This window comes from Phacochoerus africanus, chromosome 8 (assembly GCF_016906955.1).
Source record: "Phacochoerus africanus isolate WHEZ1 chromosome 8, ROS_Pafr_v1, whole genome shotgun sequence".
Lineage (NCBI taxonomy): Eukaryota > Metazoa > Chordata > Mammalia > Artiodactyla > Suidae > Phacochoerus > Phacochoerus africanus.
The window spans coordinates 96,037,943-96,057,704 of NC_062551.1; the positions used below are offsets into that span (position 1 = coordinate 96,037,943).

At 49.6% G+C, this 19,762-nt stretch overlaps 1 protein-coding gene across 10 annotated transcripts in view; it reads right to left on the reverse strand.

The window, feature by feature from the left end:
• LDLRAD4 (low density lipoprotein receptor class A domain containing 4) overlaps positions 1-19,762 on the reverse strand; it is a 170,601-nt gene that overhangs the window by 48,651 nt on the left and 102,188 nt on the right. For all 10 annotated transcript variants that reach the window (XM_047793598.1, XM_047793596.1, XM_047793593.1 and 7 more), the window contains one exon: positions 4,646-4,786. In XM_047793598.1, the coding sequence (XP_047649554.1) occupies positions 4,646-4,786 (141 nt within the window). The remainder of the gene's footprint in view (positions 1-4,645; positions 4,787-19,762) is intronic.

Sequence of the window (19,762 nt, forward strand, 5' to 3'; positions counted from 1 at the left end):
GTGCCAGCTCCCTTGACTGAAGCTCAGGTTTATGGCCACCAGCCAAGACAGAAGCAAAGACCCCGGCAGGGACGGGAGTGCCACGCAGCACTGAATCGGACCCTCTCTGTTCAGAAGGAACTGTGCAGCAGCTGGCGGGGAGGGCCATCCCCATAGATGGCTCTGCAGGCTGAGCCTAGAGGCAGGAAGACCCTGGTAGGGGAGGTCTTCCAGGGCTGTTGGTGGCTTCCTCTTGGCAGCCAGAAGATGCACCCGCTCCCGATGCAGGCATGGACTCCAGGCGCGGGGCACGTCCTCCTGCTCTGGGCTGCCCGCACCAGCCAGGCCTCGCCCTCCCAAACGAAGCCAGCGTCCATCTCCTGGAAGCCACTGTGGCCGTGACTGCATCCCACGGATGTCATCCCCCCGTAGGCGCCTGAATCATGACTTGCGGCCACTTGGCTCAGCGCCCTTGTTCACGTCAGTCATCTCTGCAGGACAGTCTTTGTCCCCAACCTGTCAGCCCCTGAGCACAGGATCTGCCTTCCTCCCCTCCCCAGCACGCCTGATCCAAAGACCAAAGAAGGCACTCAGTAATTTTATCTGTAAATACCTGTATAAAAATAATTTGATTTTTATAAATAATAATTTTTTCTGTATCATTGTATTTTGGTGCTCAGAAGTGCACTGTTTAGTGGAAGAAGAGAAAACACAAAGAAAGCTAGCGTTTAGGTCAATAGCATTTCCTTCTTTTTTTTTTTTTTTTTGGTCTTTTTGCCTTTTCTAGGGCCATGACCGCGGCATATGGAGGTTCCCAGGCTAGGGGTCGAATCGGAGCTATAGCCACCGGCCTACATACGCCAGAGCCACAGCAACACGGGATCCAAGTCGTGTCTTCAACCTACACCACAGCTCACAGCAACACCGGATCCTTAACCCACTGAGCAAGGCCAAGGATTGAACCCACAACCTCATGGTTCCTAGTCAGATTCGTTAACCACTGAGCCACAACGGGAACTCCTGGTGTTTCCTTCTTTTGTAAATGGACACATCCAACAAAATGCTCCCCCCCGCCCCACCACCCCGGGGACCTCAGTGCAGCCCAGTGCTCCACGTGGCGCAGCATGTCATGGGGGACACGATGGGCCTCAGCCGTGGACTGGCAGGGTAGAGGAGCAGGTGAAACTACTCAATCTAGGGTCCAAAAATATTCTGGGAGGCAGGGAATTTCTCATGGCTACAATAAGGGCTTCCGTTAACATTAGCAGTGCTACCCTCACAAATGACAGTGACATTTTCTTTCCAACCTTAATTCATGCCAAATTTTAGCAAATATGAAATGACAGAGATGGCCAAGACATGTGAGCCACGTGCACACCCACGGCCAACCACACAGGCAGGAAACTGACTCCGCCCTGTGTCAGCCTAGGTGCCATCAAAGGAGGACACTGAACAGGCCCTCTGAGCAGGCACAAAGCGGATCAAGGAAGCGACTCTTGTTCTTAAATAGGAATGAGGAGAAAGCTATTGGCTTTTCTGGAATGCAACAGGATGGACAAGAATTCCTGTAATCTTCCAAGTTTGAAGGTGGAGAGGAGGTAGCAGCCCTCACCAGGCACCTCCTTGGAAGGCATATGGTCCGCCTGCCGCAGGAACCCAGGCTGGTGGGCCCTGGGAACCCCTTACAAGTGGCCAGCCTCTGAGCCTCATTCCACAGCTGCAGCAGAAGCAGGGCAGCCTGCATCTGTGTTCCTGCTAACAGACTGGGGCAGGGGAGGAAAGTGTAGTTGTTCAATATTAGATCAGCCTCCAGCACCGACACGGCTTCGGGCCCCAGAGGACAGACAGACCACGGCAAACCCAGATGGGACAGGTGAGCCCAGCTCCCCCAGTGCTGGCAGAGAAGCCAGGAGCTACCAGCCAGGTCAGGCAAGCCCCCTGCGGCGGGCAGCCCCCAAGCAGTCCTCCCGGGGGCAGAACCTCTGTGCATGTTCTCACCTCTGCAGGCCTGGAGCCCAAGCTGGCAGCACAGACAGGCGACAGCCATCACCAAGGTCCCCACTGAGAGACGTGGCCACAGGGTATGGTGATGAAGACAGTAATGAGACGATGCAAGCACCACTTCGTTTGTTTGTTTGCATTTAGGGCCATACCCTCAGCATATGGAAGTTCCCAGGCTAGGGATCGAATCGGAGCTGCCGGCCTACACCACAGCCACATCAATGCCAGATCAGAGTCGCATCTACAACCTACACCACAGCTCACAGCAGCGCCCGATCCCTGAGCCTTTGAGCAAGGCCAGGGATCAAACCTGCATCCTTATGGATACTAGTTAGATTCATTTCCGCTGAGCCTACAGGCACCACTTTTCATGTGAATTATTTCACATAAACCCTCAGAGCAACCACACCTGGCAGGAGTTATTCCCATTTCACAGAGAAACTAAGCCTTCCCAGGGTTCAGAACCTGGAATGTGCACCAGAGTAACTGAAGCCACAGCCCTCGTCTGACTTGCCCTTTTGTCATTCTGTCTGACTCTCCAATCTTTTTAAAAGAACGCACAGCATAAATACTCTCCCATTTGGGCTCCAAGGGCCCAGGCCTGGTTACATCGGAACAGTGGGGACCAAGAGTTTGCCAACAGGGTCCTTGAGATTCGTCTCTTATGACAAACTCCTGGACCTTCCTGGGCAACATCCAGCCATGTACCGATAGAGCTGCCTCACTTGGCTTCTAAGCAAAATGAAAAAGTTCACGTTTTTAAAATGAATGGAAAAGCTATTAGTCAGCTTTAAAATCCAGGAAATAATGGTAAGAAAGGAGGGCGGCAGGGAGGAAGGGATGGGAAAGCAAGGGTGCAGCCAAGGCGAGGCCCAGGCGAAGGAGAAGCACCTTCCAGATGCAGAGGTTTGGGATGTGCCCCAGATGGAGGGCAAAGGTGTGTCCTGCCTGCTTGTCACCCAGAACTAGGGCCAGGGGGCCAGACATGGTCCCACACAGGGTGCACTGTACCACGTGCCCCCCTCCCCAATGCCATCAGCGTCTGCTGAGAAAACAAAGCAGCAACTGCCTCCACAACACTCTCCTCCCAAGACCCCTGGCTTGAGTGCCACTGACCTGTCAGGTGCTAGTGCCACAAGATTCAAAGCGCCTCACGTGGACTGCTGCCCTCAGTCCTCAAGCCTGTGGTGCTCAAAGACCCCAGAGCTGCAGGCTAGGGCTTGGCCAGGACCTAGACCCGGTGGCTAGGCTGAGGTGGCATGACTCACGGCCATGTCCAGGCAACGCCCTGTGCACATCACAGCACTGACGATGAAAAGGCTACTACAGAGAAAGTCGCCAGAGGAAACACACGGAGCAACCACCACAAAAAGCACATAGCTCAGCCTGCTCAGCATCAGAAACACAAACGATGCAACAGAGAAGCTTGGGGACGAGGACACGGTTAGAGCCTCTAGTAAGCATATGCGGCAGAAGACACTCAGGCTCTTGCTGGGCTTCCCCCAACAAAACACAGCAGGAACAGAGAAAACTGTTTCTCTTTAAAAATGCCCTCCCAGGAGTTCCCGTTGTGGCTTAGCAGAAATGAATCTAATATCCATGAGGACACAGGTTTCATCCCTGGCCTCACTCAGTGGGTTAAGGATTGGCATTGCCATGAGCTGTGGTGTAGGCTGCAGACGCCACTCGGATCCTGCATTGCTATGGCTGTGGTGTAGGCCGGTGGCTACGACTCCGATTTGACCCCTAGCCTGAGAACCTCCATATGCCATGGGTGTGGCCCTAAAAATCACACACACACACACACACACACACAATCCCTTCCCATTCCATATTATAGGATCAGTATGACGTAGTCTGATCTCCAGAACAAATATTTTAGAATCTGAAAATACAAGCATATATAACAGCTCACAATAATGTCAGCACGCATGTGGGGGGGCGGGGGACGACACCCGAGGTGACAGGAGTTGATCTCAGGAAGGGCATCTAATGGTACTGATACTGCAAAAACATCCTCCACCTCGACCCACGTCCCTCAGCCCAGGAAACACTGGAGGCAGCCGGCCATATCCCAGGATGTTCGCACTGCTTCAAAGCTGCCTCCTTTCTCCTTCCTCTTCATTGAAGCCACAAGATCAAAGGTTAGTGAACTTCCTACACCGATTTCACCTCTTTCCAGCTCAAGAAATGCCTGTGGCCCCAGCCTGGGGAGTCACACACGCAACATGGCACTCAGGCTGCTTTCCCTTCAGCATCCCGTAGAGAAACACATGACCACAACCTTTTGTTAAAGTCTCATAAACCTTTTCTACTTTCATATTTTAATTACATGATTAATTGTGGGTTCATTATGTACTTTTCTTTGCTTATGTTAAATTCTAGAAAGCCTGTATGAAGAATACTAAATCAATATTTTATTTCTTGGCATCAGGCGGTGCTTCTAAGACAGTAGCAAAAAGCCTCTTTCAAGCCACAGTGCTGCTGCTGCTGCCTGTGAAAGCAGAATGAAATTCTGACCCTCAGACACATCATCTTTCCACGCCCAAAAAAAGTTCCCTTTGTGAAAATGCAAACCACCCTCCGCACCTCCCCAGGACCCTGCTCCTAACCGCCCCAAACACCACTGCACGTGACAAAGGCACGGCCAGCAGGAGAGACTTACAGCTGAAGATGCCCGGCGGTGGGTGCTCAGTCACCAGGAGGCAGTTTTCTTCATCACTGTTGTCCCCACAGTCGTTCTGCTGGTTACAGACCAGGGAACCGAGATACAAGCACTGGCCACTGGTGCAGGTGAACGTGCACTCTGAAAAAGTCCAACATGAAACGGCACAGTCAGCGCGAGCCTGACGCCCCCGGGGTGCTATTTTCCGTCCCCTCAATGCTCAGGACGTCTACCCACCTGGGGAGGCCTGGGGCCCCAGGGCTGCCTGGTCAGGACTTTCCTCAGTGAAAGCTCAGGATGGTGCCCAGGGCGCTCAGGGCCTGCCAGGCGTCACTCAACCCACGTCACTAACCCGCAAAACAGGAACACAGGAGCTCTCCTTCTGCAAAGTGCCTGGCAAAGGTCACAGCCACAGGACTCCTACTCGGCCTGAAAAATGTGCCTGGCAGTTCCCATCACCAGCAGGAGGGGGCGGGGGTACACAGCAGGCAAGGGTCAGGGGACACGGGACCAAGGGCCTGACCAAAGGAAGCCGTATGTTCTGCTTCCCACTTGTCCCTGATGTCTGAGGCTCTGGTCTGGGCAACACTGAAGCTCCGCAGTGTTCATTTAGCTCGTGCCTAAGAAGCAGCAGGCTGCACGCCAAGCACGGTCTGTACCACGTAAAACCTGGGAAAACACATGTTTCCCTGCTACATGAGGGCTCCTGCCAAGGGCCACGGGAGTGATGTAAACAGGACAGGAGTTCCCATTGTGGCGCAGTGGTTAATGAATCTGACTAGGAACCGTGAGGTTGCGGGTTCAATCCCTGCTCTTGCTCAGTGGGTTAAGGATCTGGCGCTGCCGTGAGCTGTGGTGTAGGTCGCAGACACAGCTCGGATCCTGTGTTGCTATGGCTCTGGCGTAGGCTGGCGGCTACGGCTCCAATTAGACCCCCAGCCTGGGAACCTCCATATGCCGTGGAAGTGGCCCAAGAAATGGCAAAAAGACAAAAAAAAAAAAAAAAACCAACAGGGCAGAGCCCGACCCTCGTCCCTGCAGGTGGCAGTGAACACAGGGTCCCTGAGACCCATGCAAACCAGTATCTGAAAATGGAATGTACTTTGATAAGACTTTAAGATAAATTTGTGAACTTAATACATCACTATCAATTTAAGCAACTGAGGATAAAGGGAATTGCCCAACTCCATACCACGGGCACAGAAACATCTCTGGATGCTTTCCAGTGACTATCACCTGGTTTGGACTGAGCATCTCCCCAGGAGCACCTTGAGACGCTGGCGGATGCACTCAGGACGTCGCGCTCAGTGGGCAACTGCCAGGAACAGTAGGAAAAGTGTCCCCGGGCCCCCATCAATGCCCCCTCATTCCTCCTCGACTGTCTTCTAGAACATGGCAGGCAGGCCCAGGTCATGGCCAAGGTCCTTCCACTCTAAAATCCCATTATTCAAAAAATAGTAAGGCTGGGCATCAGCACACACGACTTCACAGCTATGCTCATGACACGATGCTGTTAGAGAGCAACCCTCCCTGCTGTAGAGACAGACTTGCACCCTCACAGAAATAACCCCCACCTGCTGCAGAGACAGACTTCCTGCTGTAGGGAGAGTTGTACACCCTCAAAAGTCTTCTGGGTGTTACTCATCACCAGCCCCTGGTTAAGGGGGAGACTTTGGGGAAGGCCCTAAGGAAGGGCTGTTGCCTGGGGAGCCAGCGAGGTGATCAGAGGGTTGGACCTCAGCCCCGCCCTGAGCTCCTGCTGTGTAACCAGACCCATGAGGGCGGTTCATGGTGAGCTGGGGACCATGGGAGCCCTACGGAGGCAGTGCTTGAGGCGCGCAAAGCCCCGAGCCTTTCTTTATACTGCCCTCCCCTTCTCGAGTTCAATCCTTTAAGACAAACCCGTGATCTAATATAAGTAAATCGTTTCCCTGAGCCCTGCAAGCCACTTGGGCAGATTTTCTCATATCTGAGGAGGATCATGGGCGCCTCCAGTTTACGGCTGGTTATAACTGGTTGGTTCAAGCACAAGTGACGCCACCCTGAACCTGTGACGGGTGTCTGGAGGGGCAGGGCTGTGGGGCCCACGCTCCCCAGATGCTGGAGCCCACAAACTGCAGGACATCCAGCCACTTGCAGAGTTGCTAGGCGTGGGAAGCACTCACACGTCTGGGGGCCAGAAGTGTGTGTTGCACGTCGACAAGGAAAACAAGAGGCTTTCCTTTATAAACGAGCACCCTGGCTCTCACCTGCGGCCTCCCCGACCCAGCGCAGTGGCTGCGGCTCCCTGTGCAACTCGCTGGCAGGCAGAGCTGGCCTCACTCTTCACCAGACGTCCTCAGGCCAGGCCCTGTCACTCTCTGCCATCCTGGGGTTTACACATGACAGGAAAACCCGCTTTAAGGCCAAAGACTCCTGGGCCCCTCTTTGTGGAGCTAAGATACACTAGGACCAACCTGAATTGTATACACCCTGGGTCTTAAGCCACTGCCCAACACAACTGAGAAAGGGGAATACAACCATCAAATCATAGTCACGATCACACAGGGTCTCAGATGTCACAGTGATTCCTGATTTCACAGAGAAACTGAAGCCCAGAGAAGCCAGGGAGCTCACCCCCTCCCTCACCACAGAATAACTTTGGTCCCCAGGCAAACGGCCAGGGATGCAGCATCTGTTCTCAGATGTAATCCTTTATTAATAATATTATGAAGCAATAATACTAAACTATCCTGGACATGAGCTAATGATTTTGTGTTTTTTTAAACCATAAAAGAACAGTTATTACTGGCCCATTATTTTTATAAAATATTTTCATTTTTATTTTAAAAAATTTGGAAGATATGGATAAGTAAGTATAAGATAGTAAAAAAAATCACATCTAATACTATCACTCAGAGGCAATCACTACAAATATTTTGGTGTATATTCATCTATACTATCTTTGTTCTTTGAGTATAAAAAATAAATGGAAATCATCTGTGTCAATAAAAAATCTAGAAAATGAAATGAAATGAAAAAACAAAAATAAAAATAAAAGGATTATCCTCCTTATATTGTTTTCTGACCTACTTTTTTTTTTCTTTGCTTTTTTAGGTCCGTGCCCATGGCATATGGAAGTTCCCAGGCTAGGGGTCAAGTCAGAGCTATAGCCGCTGGCCTACACCACAGCCACAGCAATGCAGGATCCAAGCCATGTCTGCAACCTACACCACAGCTCGCAGCAACACCGGATCCTTAACCCACTGAGTGAGGCCAGGGATCGAACCCAGAACCTTATGGTTCCTAGTCGGATTCATTTCTGCTGCACCAGGACGGGAACTCCCTGACCTACTTTTTAATTAAAAAATATTCTTATTGAAGTAGTTGATGTATAATATCATGTTAGTTTCAAGTATGATTCAGCTACACACACACACACACATATATATATATCCTTTTTCAGATTCTTTTCCCTTAAAGTTATTACAAAATAGTGAATATAGTTCCCTATGCTATATAGTAGGTCCTTGTTGTTTATCTGTTCTATATATAGTCGTATATGTACATTAATCCTGAATTCCTAATTTACCCTGGCCACCCCCCTTTCCCCTTAGGCAACCATAAGTTTGTTCTATGTTAGTGAGTCTATTTCTGTTTTGTAAATAGTTTCATTTGTATTATTTTTTTAGATTCCACATATACGTGATATATATATTCATCTTTCTCTGACTTACTTCACTTAGTATGCGAGTCTCTAAGTCCATTCATGTAGCTACAAATGGCATTGTTTCATTCTTTTTATGGCCGAGTAGTATTCCACTGTATATATGTACCACATCTTCTTAATCCATTCATCTGCCAATGACATTTATGTTGTTTCCATGTCTTGGCTATTGTGAATAGTGCTGCAATGAACATAAGGGTGCATGTATCTCTTTAAATGAGAATTTTGTCCAGATATACACCCAGGAGTGGGATTGCTTGATCATATGGTAATTCTATGTCTAGTTTCCTGAGGAATCTCATACTATGTTCCATAGCGGTTGCTTCAATTTACCTTCCTACCAACAGTGTAGGCGAGTTCCCTTTTCTCCACACCTTCTTCAGTATTTGTTCTTTGCAGACTTCTTGATGATGGGCAATCTGATTGGTGTGAGGTGGTACCTCATTGTAGCTTTGACTTGCATTTCTCTAATTAATGAGCAGGGTTGAGCATCTTTTCATGTGCCTGTTGGCCATCTTGACGTCTTTGGAGAAATGTCCACTTCTGCCCATTTTTTGATTGGGTTGCTTTGACATATTTTTCCACTTAAACACATACCATAAGCATTTCTTTAGGGCATGAAATACTCTCCTCACACACCGTCTGCAGTAGCTACAGGGGATTTGACAGAATGTACCACTGTTACTTAACCATGTATTGTTCTGCAACCGGTTCATATTTTAAGATTGCTATCTTTCTAAATTTCAATTCTGTCACCTGTGAGAGCAATTCTTCTTAGTCTCCTGTCATTTGCAGATTTGATAAACATGTTTTTTTATCGCCTTCACCCAGATGCCTGTCAAAAGCCCCAAGGCACAGCCACTGGAGAGCTCCTGCTAGCACTCATTCATCAAACCAGCAATTAGGAATTCAGATTATGCAAGAATGCCCAATCATCACAGATATGAATGAATATTTCACTACATGAATGAAACACCAAATATCAAATGCTGTCTATAAACAGCACTGACCTATTAGCTATAAAGATGCTTGCAAGAAGTTCCCTGGTGGCCTAGAGGTTATGGATCCAGCACTGTCACTGCTGTGGCTCAGGTTCAATCCCTGGCCAGGGAATTTCCACATGCTGTGAGCCAAAAAAAACAAAACAAAAACAAAAAAAAACAAAAAAACCACCTTTTCTTTATGGAGCTCCCTGATGGCTCAGCAGGTTAAGGATCCACATTGTCACTGCTGTGGCACAGGTTCAATTCCTGGCATGAACTTCTGCATGCTGTGGGCACAGTCAAAAAAAAAATGACTGTAAAGTGTTAAAGATACTTAAAGAAATGAGAATTTTATGACTCTTGCTCACAAAAATATACCCATATTTGGTATTCCAAAAGTTATGATATTTTTTACTAAAGAAATCTAAGAGACTTTAAATTTTTTCATAAATTTCTTTTTAATTAAAAAAATCTCTGCAATGCTGGAAACTGTTTTGGAAACACACTTAGATTTTAAAAATTGTTTGAGTTACTGGAGATAAAAATCTTATAATTCAAGATTTAGCTATTGGGTAATTACCATTGCTAGGCTATGAGGTTCTGGAAATGGGTGTTTATATGAAAGCATGAATTCAGACCAGAGAAGCAGGGTCCTGTAGCCAGATCAGCAGCTTTGGTTTTGAAGAAAGGGCAACAAAGAGCCTGTAGTGACTTCTTTGAAGAAACTCATGTGGTCATAAGCAAAAAGGAACCAATCGCCAAGAGCCTCGAGGAAAGAATTAGATGAGAAAGACAAGGGATATTTTGGTTCATATCTTTTTTTAAAAATAAAAATGTTTTCTAGTTTCATTTATTTATTTACTAATTTTTGTCTTTTTAGGGCCACACCTGCAACATATGGAGGTTCCCAGGCTAAGGGTCGAATCAGAGCTATAGGTGCTGGCCTACACTACAACCACTGCAATGCCAGACCCGAACTCACATCTGGCGACCTACACCATAGCTCACAGCAACTCCGGATCCTTAATCCACTGAGTGAGGCCGGGGATCAAACCTGTGTCCTCGTGGATGCTAGTCAGATTCATTTCCACCAAGCCATGATGGGAACTCCCAGTTCTCATCTTTTTATTTATTTATTTATTTATTTTTTATTACTCAATGAATTTATTACATTTATAGGTGTACAATGATCATCACAATCCAATTTTATAGAATTTCCATCCCACAATCCCAGTGCATCCCCCACCCCCCGGTTCTCATCTTTTTAAAAGACAGTGTTTAATGCCAAACATATCATGAAAAGTGTCTCAGATGTTCTCATTTTAAGTTAAGAAGAGGCAAAATACGGCAAGATTAAAAGCTGACTTGGCCAAGTGCCACGGGCACTGCCGTCACTGTTTTCTTGTGCAGTTGCCCAGATCAGGGCGGAGCATCCCTGGAGGTCAGGGCAGAAACCTAAGAGACAAGCTCCCCAGGAACTGGTGTTCATGGGGGGTGGCTGTGTGGAAGGGACCAGGACCAGGGCTGGAAGCATGCCCCATTCTCCCATGCCGGGCCCCAGACAATGTGCGGGCTGCTGAGGGACAAAGCTGGGCAAAGCAGCTGCTGGGGCCCGGGCCCCTGCAGGAACCGTGCCCAGCATCTCCCCAGCCTGGCGAGCTCTTCCCCCCACACGTTGTGGGAGCAGCATGAGACTCGGCTGAGCCAAGACCCGCCTTTGTTGCCCGCATACTTGCATCACCACTGTGGAGCCATGTGCCTGGCAAACTCCAGAAAATGCAGAAACGGAAGTCTAAGAACTGACCTTTGAGCCTTCTCTGTTGGGAGAAGGACAGTTTTTAAGCCGCAATGATTCCAAACGAGCCATAATTTAAATGTACTAAATGGACAGCACGCAGTGCAGCTACAGCTCGCAGACACTCGCTCAGATTTGGAGAGAACTATATGTAAGCCCTCGGCCCAGAACGCCATCCCTGGCCACTCTATCAGTGACAGCCACCCCCATCTCACGTCTCCCCATTTCATGGTCCCTGAGACTGGAAGGCCGCCCAAAATCCATCTCTGTTTTGTTCACCCTGTGTCCCCAGCAGCTCCTAAGGTGCCTGGCATACAGCAAGGGCTCAATAATTACGTGGGCAAATCTAAGAGTGAGCCTCAGGTCACGGACCCATAAACAAGCCACAGCCACACCTCTTCACCCTGCTTGCCTCCTGATCAAAGTGTCTTCAGAGAAGGCAGATCTGATCCCACATGGTCTCAATACCAATCAACTTATAAAAATGCATGCGGACACAAACAGCTTTGTCAGCAAGCCCTGGGCTCACATCATAAATACCCTTTTCATGGCCTTGGAGGGTCTCCTTCCCTGTGTGAACATTTAAGACTCTTGTCTGCTCACCTGTGAATGGGCAACGTAAGCGGGGAGGACTCAGCCGGTGCCAGCAAGTCTGGGCGCCACACCAAGCGCGCCAGGCCCCAGCTTCACCCTCTGGACTCTGACCCAGGCCCCAAATCCTGCTGCCAACAGAAATTCCCCAAGGCCTCCGGGATCTTTAGGGACATAGGAAGGTACATAAAACACCCCAATGGCACTTTTTCAATATGCAGCAATAAAACCAGCAGGTCTTCCATGCTTCCCTCTCGCTCTCTTTTCGTGCAGTACAAAGCTCATGTACAAACATATATGACACAGGTGTGCTGCCCACGAGAAGCCTGCCATCCAAGTGACCCATGCAGCGCTATTATTATAGAAAACATTTTCATTTTTAAAGTCATTTTGGCAGTATATTCCCAGTACCTAGCCTAGTGCCTGGCATGAAATTCCGTAAAAATCCTTTTAAGACATTTCTCCAGTATATTCCCAGTACCTGGTGGGAAATTCAGTGAAAATCAAGGAGAGAAGCAATGCTGGTGGGCTCTCCCAACCCCAAAATGTTCTGCACATCCAGCAGGACGACAGGAAGAAGAGAAACACCCAAGCTGCCTAGAGCATGTGTGCTTACCCCGCATCACTTCTCTATTATAAAACAGAGGAAAAGGTACTGAAACGACAAACATGTAATAAAGACCCTCAACATGATACTATACCTAGAGAATCCTAAAGACTCTACCAGAAAACTGTTAGAGCTCATCCACGAATTTGGCAAAATCACAGGATACAAAATTAATACACAGAAATCGACAGCGTTTCTATATACTAACAATGAAAGAGCAGAAAAGGAAATTAGGGAAGCAATCCCGTTTACCATCGCATCCAAAAGAATAAAATACCTAGGAGTAAACCCACCTAAAGAAACAAAAGACCTGTACTCTGAAAACTACAAGTCACTGATGAAAGAAATCAAAGATGACACAAATAGATGGAAAGACATACCATGCTTGTGGATTGGAAGAGTTAATATTGTCAAAATGACTATACTACCCAAGGCAATCTACAGATGCAATGCAATCCCTATCAAATTACCAAGGACATTTTTCACAGAACTCAAACAAAATATTTTAAAGTTTGTTTGGAAGCACAAAATCCAGAATAGGAGTTCCCGGCGTGGCGCAGTGGTTAACGAATCCGACTAGGAACCATGAGGTTGCGGGTTCGGTCCCTGCCCTTGCTCAGTGGGTTGACGATCCGGCGCTGCTGTGAGCTGTGGTGTGGGTTGCAGACGCGGCTCCGTTCCCAAGTTGCTGTGTCTCTGGCATAGGCTGGTGGCTACAGCTCCGATTGGACCCCTAGCCTGGGAACCTCCATATGCCATGGGAGCGGCCCAAGAAATAGCAAAAAAAAAGATCCAGAATAGCCAAAGCCATCCTGAGAAAGAAAAATGGAGCTGGAGGAATCAGGCTCCCGGACTTCAGACTATACTACAAAGCAACAGTCATCAAAACCGTATGGTACTGGCACAAAGACAGAAATATAGATCAGTGGAACAGGACAGAAAGCCCAGAATTAAACCCATGCACCTACAGCCAACTCATCTATGACAAAGGAGGCAAGGACACACAATGGAGAAAGGACAGCTTGTTCAATAAGTGGTGCTGGGAAAACTGGACAGCCACATGGAAAAGAATGAAATTAGAACACTCCCTAACACCATACACACAAAAAAACTCCAAATGGATTAAAGACCTAGATATAAGACCAGACCTATCAAACTCCTAGAGGAAAACATAGGCCAAACACTCTCTGACATAAATGACAGCAACATCTTCTCAGATCCACCTCTCAGAGTATTGACAACAAAAACAAAATAAACAAATGGGACCTACTCAAACTTCAAGTTTCTGCACAGCAAAGGAAACCCTAAACAACACAAAAAGACAACCCACAGAATGGGAGAAAATCTTTGCAAGTAAATCAACTGACAAGGGATTAATCTCCAACATTTATAAACAACTTCTGCAGCTCAATACCAAAAAAACAAACAAGCCTATCAAAAAAAGGGCAGAAGATCTAAACAGACAGTTCTCCAAAGAAGACACACAGATGGCCAAGAAACACATGAAAAGATGTTCAACGTCACTCATTGTTAGAGAGATGCAAATCAAAACCACTGTGAGGTACCACCTTACACCAGCCAGAATGGCCATCATCCAAAAGTCTACAAACAATAAGTGCTGGAGAGGGTGTGGAGAAAAAGGAACAGTAGTACACTGTTGGTGGGATTGTAAATTGGTGCAACCACTGTAGAAAGCAGTATGGCGATTCCTCAGAAAATTAAACATAGAACTACCACTTGACCCAGCAATGCCACTCCTGGGCATCTACCCAGAGAAAACCACGACTCACAAAGACACATGTACTCCGATGTTCACTGCAGCACTATTTTCAATAGCCAAGACATGGAAACAACCTAAATGTCCATCGACAGAGAAGTGGATCCAGAAGATGTGGTACATATACACAATGGAATATTACTCAGCCATTAAAAAGAACAAAATACCAGCATTTTTAGCAACATGGATGGACCTAGAAACTATCATGCTCAGTGAAGTCAGTCAGACAATGAGACACCAACATCCAATGCTTTCACTGACATGTGGAATCTGAAAAAAAGACAGACTGAACTTCTTTGCAGAACAGATGCTGACTCACAGACATTGAAAAACTTACGGTCTCCGGAGGAGACAGTTTGGGGGGTGGGGGGATGTACCTGGGCTGTGGGATGGAAATCCTGTGAAATCAGATTGTTATGATCATTATACAACTACAGATGCGATAAATTCATTTGAGTAATTTTAAAAATGGAAAAAAAAAGAAAAAAAAAAAAGACTCTCACCGCAGGGGAAATCCACCTTCCCTGAATACGCTCAGGACAACTGACCACATGAGAAGATTAAGTTCAATTCACCTGGATTATCCAAGGTCAGAGGTTTGTTTGGAAGAGGAACAGAAAGGCACACATCACAGCCATTATACCACACATTTCCACACTGTCACCATCCTGTAAAGTCCTGGAAATGTCCTCAGATCCCATGGGCAAACCCCGGTGACAGCGGGCTGAGGTTTCAGAAGCCGAGAGCATGCAGGGGGGGGGCGAGCCGAGCGAAGGAGGTGAGTCTACACCAACAACTGCTTGTGGCCACAGTCACGTGCTAAGAAACGACGGCATGCGTACCACACATGTTCCAAACAACCCTCCAAAGTACACTTTGTTATCACTGTTCTCATGTTATGAAGAGGAAAGTGAGGCACAGAGAGCAGCTCCAGCTACTTACCCAATGTCACACAGGCCAGGCAGAGCCGGGATTTGAATTCAGGGGTGACACACAAAGCTGTCCTAACTCTCTCCATAGAGAAACACACATAGTTAAGATAACTATGACTTACACCATCACTGATGGGGATACCAACGTTTCAGCCGCCTTAGAAGAGGGTCAGAAGTGAGCTGCGTGTGATTCGGTGGCAAGGGGGCCAAGGGAGCTCTTCCCTCCACGGGGGTGGGGTTGGGGGTGGGGGGCTGCTCACAGCGAGACTGCAGAGAAGGCCACCAGGATGCCAGCCATCACCTTGCTGGTGGGTGATTCATCCTGGTTTTACAAGAATTAACAGGATCAACCTCATAGGTAGATAAGAAACACTAAAGGGAAGCGATCTTAGCAAAGAAGAGGAGTTCCTGCTGTGGCGGAACGGGATCTGCAGCATCTCTGCAGCACCAGGACGCAGGTTCAACCTCTGGCCCAGCACAGGTCACAACTGCGACTCGGATCTGATTCCTGGCCCAGGAACTCCTTATGCTCCAGGTATGGCCATAAAAGTTTTTAAAAATATAAGAAACTTAATAATACATATATCACTATTCTTTAGCTGTAAGCAGCAGTAATAAATTCTTACTAAGTAAGGCATAGAAAAAAGAAAAGAGCAGGAGTTCCTGTGATGGCACAGAGGAAGCGAATCTGACCAGGAACCATGAGGTTGCAGGTTCGATCCCTGGCCTCACTCAGTGGGTTAAGGACCCAGCATTGCTGTAAGCTGTGGTGTAGGCCACAGACATGGCTGGGATCTGGCGTTGCTGTGACTGTGGTGTAGGCCGGCAGCTGTAGCTCCGATTAGACCCCTAGCCTGGGAACCTCCATATGCCACTGGTACAGCCCTTAAAAAAAAAAAAAAAAAAGCAAAAAGGACAGGACAAGCAAGGTGACTGGGTGAATTTCTGCTACAGCAGCTGGAGAGACAGGCATGAGCACTGTGGTGAGCCTGTGTGGTGACCCCGTACGGTGGGAGCTATCACCAGATGGCCCAGGCCTAACCACCTTCCCCCATCCTGCGCATCTGCCCCTGACACTCCGGCTCAGCAAGTCCTGGGGCCCATGTCTGACGGGTACCCAGAATCAGGCAGGGCCAGGATAGCACCCAGGACCCCTACAAAGAACAGGTGTTGGGAGAGGAAGAGACGTCTACCTGTGCTAAGAATTGACCGGATGCCCTTCTTCCATAAACACCATCGGAAACCACCTCAAACATAACGAAATAGCTCAGAAAAAAAATACACAAAAGAGAGAAAAAACTACCCCTCCACTGCCCTCTGTCACACCCTTGTTGTCACACTACTGGTGACACCGTCAACCTCAGCTGGAGCCACCAGTGGATGACAAGAGGGAACCAGTGTGGAGGGGGCACAGGGCAGAGCTGGCCTGGACGGGCCAGAGGGCCAGCACGCGTGGCCACACACAACCTCTCTGAACTGTTCCGAGCAGAGGGGCAGACTTTGAGCAGTTTCCTAAAAGAGTTCTCATGACCCACCTGAGGGTCTTGGGGGGTGCTGGATGGGGCCCAGACACAAGGGCTGTCGGCTCTCTGCTTGCCCAAAAGTCACCAGGGGTCACCTGGCCCACACACAACCCCTCTCTGGTCCCCAGCCGCCCAAGAGCTCCGGGCCTCGGGTGGTACTGGGCAGAACCACCGTGCCTTCCAGGTCCTGGTCACTCCCCAAATCCGCTTGTCCTCTGCCCCCAGCCCCACGAGGGGTTGTTTTTCCAGCCCATGGCCACTGAGCTCCCTGCAGAGGCGCCTCTGTGAAGAGTCTCTCATGCTCCCCAACCTCCCCCACCTCAGCCTCAGCCCTTCCTCCACCCCCCCACATCACCCCGGCTGTCACACTCCCATTACCCTGCACTGCCACACTCCCTCGTGATGTCACACTCCCATTACCCGATGCTGTCACACCCTCATTACCCTTCATTGTCACACCCCCATTGCCCCGACTGTCACACTCCCATTACCTACACTGTCACACCCCCATTGCCCCAGCTGTCACACTCCCTGCCTCTACCTCCTACTGATCCATAGATCTCCCCGACAGCACCCCCACACAGCCACACCACCCAGAATGCCTATCTACACCAAGCACACACCCTTTGCAAACACCAGGCCTGGGGAGGCACCAATTCCATGTCTTCGTGGGGGCAACAGCAGGGGGTCTGAATGTCCCCGGAGCTCCTTTCTGTTTGGGAGCCTTGTTGCGCCACGTTCCAGGGCAGGGACTGCAACCTGCCTGCCTTGCGTAGCTCTGTGGGATCCATGTATCCAGAGCCAGCAGGCCCTTGGGCCCCAGCCCCTGTCCCAAGGGCACCAAACCAGCGCTGGAGGCACCGTGTCAGCAGCGCCCAGCTGGTCCCAAGGCAAGCGAGGCCCTCGCTTCCCCTGAGTCTTCCTCCCCCTCCCCCTCCAGCAGGCCCCTCGCTCAAACATGAGCTCTTCCAAGGGGCTGGACAATAGTGGTTCTTTGCTCATCACTGTTTCTACTGTGGCAAGAACGCACGATGCAACGTGTGCTGCTTTATCTGCGGTTGGGCCCAGCCTGCTGTGGACAGGCAGCTCCCACACCGGGCCCCCTCCCAGACACTGTGCACACTGCTAGCACAGGAGCCAGCAAGGCTGCCTGGAGCACAGACACGCAGAGGTTTCGGGGCCAGGGATCGAACCTGCTCCATGGCAGCAACAACCTGGATCCTTAACGCGCTGAGCCACACAGAAACTCCCATAATACTTATTTTAATGATATGGCTATTTAAGAGGCATACAAATAAGGAGTTTGTAACTATCTTTATGTTGTACATATTTAAGAAAGCTTAAAATGAATACGATTTCAGGCAACACTGAAATTACTTCCTATCCTCATTTCACATGGGCGTGCACACTCCTCAGACATTAGGCTACCGTAATCCCTTGAAAAAAGCAGCACACTCATCACTGTAGGGAAACCCTGGAAACAGCGTGGAATACTTGACAGGGAAGACCACGGAGGTGCGTTTGGGGCTGTAAATTATGCATGTAAATCATGCATTTTCCTACCAGGAAAAGGGTAGGTCTGTCATCGAGGTCCAGATGCCAGGCTACACAGAGCCACCTAAGACCAGGCACACGCCAGCACACTCCACAGCTCTCGGCAAGGTACTTTCCTCAAGCCAGAACATGCGGGAATCTACAGAGGCCCCTGTCCCTCTCTTTACATCTATTAACCCGCCAGGAGGAAGATATTCCAGGCTTCTCCCACACACATCACAGATTTCCTGGACCTGAGACAGACTGGGAGAACAGAGGAGGGTGGAGGACAGCGTCCTAGGTGAGAAGGCATCGCCACACCATGGAGTGTCGCAAAGTGCAGAAGCTGTCTGCAGATAGGCGATGGGGCCAGTCCATCCAGAACCTCAGTCACACCAGGAGGACAACACCAGGGGGCTGAGGAGTCTAGATTCTTCAGGAAGCAAAGAGAAGCCACAGAAAGGTTGGGGCACGAGCAGGTGTCATTAAAGCTGCACTTTCAAGAACTGGCAGAACTGGGGGTGAGGGGGGCGTGGGGACAGTAAGGCTGCCTGGGGCCCCTTACACACACCTGGTGAGAGCTCTGCAAACGGGTGCTGGGTAAAAGTGCCCCCCCCTTGGTGGGGGGGCAGAGGGCAGGATCCAGCAGGCTGGCCATCTGAAGGCGGCTCAGGAGAAGCTGTGCCCCCTGCTCTTCTCCAGCAGCTACTGGCTCCTCGTGGGCAAGACCCCTGGTGACCTTCCCCAGCACAGCCCCAGGAGGGGTGCCCCGTTACAGATGCAGGTGCCAAGAGGGCTCAAGACTGGCACAAGGGTTTGAGCACATGGGGCAGCAAGGACTGGACGTGCCACCTGGCTCCTCCAGCCCGCGTTCCATGAGGGCTGTGCACAACCATGGTCGTTTTCAAACCTGCAGAGGAGCAGGAGAGGCACCTGGGACTGTCCAGGAGTAGAGCTCCAGCCGGTGGGGAGGCTGGGCTCCCAGCTCTCTCCAGGCCCACGACCACCTGGCCTGCCCACCACATAAAACTGGAAAAGCTGCAAACGTTCAGGACTCACGGGGCCAGAGAGCACAGTCCTTTCTTGTAATTGTACCACCATCCTTCCTTTTCAGAAAAAGCACTCCACAAGGCTCTTCAACCTCCCGGACCCCATTTATCAATGAAGAGCCAGATGCCCAGAAGGATGAGTGGCTTCCTGGGAGGTTAAACGAATAAGACAAAAAAACCAGGACACAAGTTCAAAAGCCCTGTGGCTCAGGTCTGGCCACCAGCCAGACTGAGTGGTTCCCCGGGAAGGCACCATGCTGGGGATGGAGCCACGTGGAAGTGTCGCAGGCTTCGCCATGGTCCTTCCCCGAGGCAGGTCTCAGAGTCGCACCCCCCACCCGGCACTGTGTGCACAGGAGCGGGTCTCGGGCAGAAAACTGAGAATGGGGACGGAGAAATTACTGCCAGCAGTGACTCTCCTCAGAGCCTTCCCCACTCTGCACAGACGTCCCGGGCACACTGCCAACGGTGCTCGCGGGACCCCTGCTTGCTCTAGGGCTCGGCCAAGAAAAGCAGTGACACACCAAATGCTGCTTCAAAGCCCTCTTTACAGAGAAGGAGAACACACTAAAATTTTGCCAAATTAGTCGCTGCAGCAGCCTGAGCCCCTTGACACTGCGT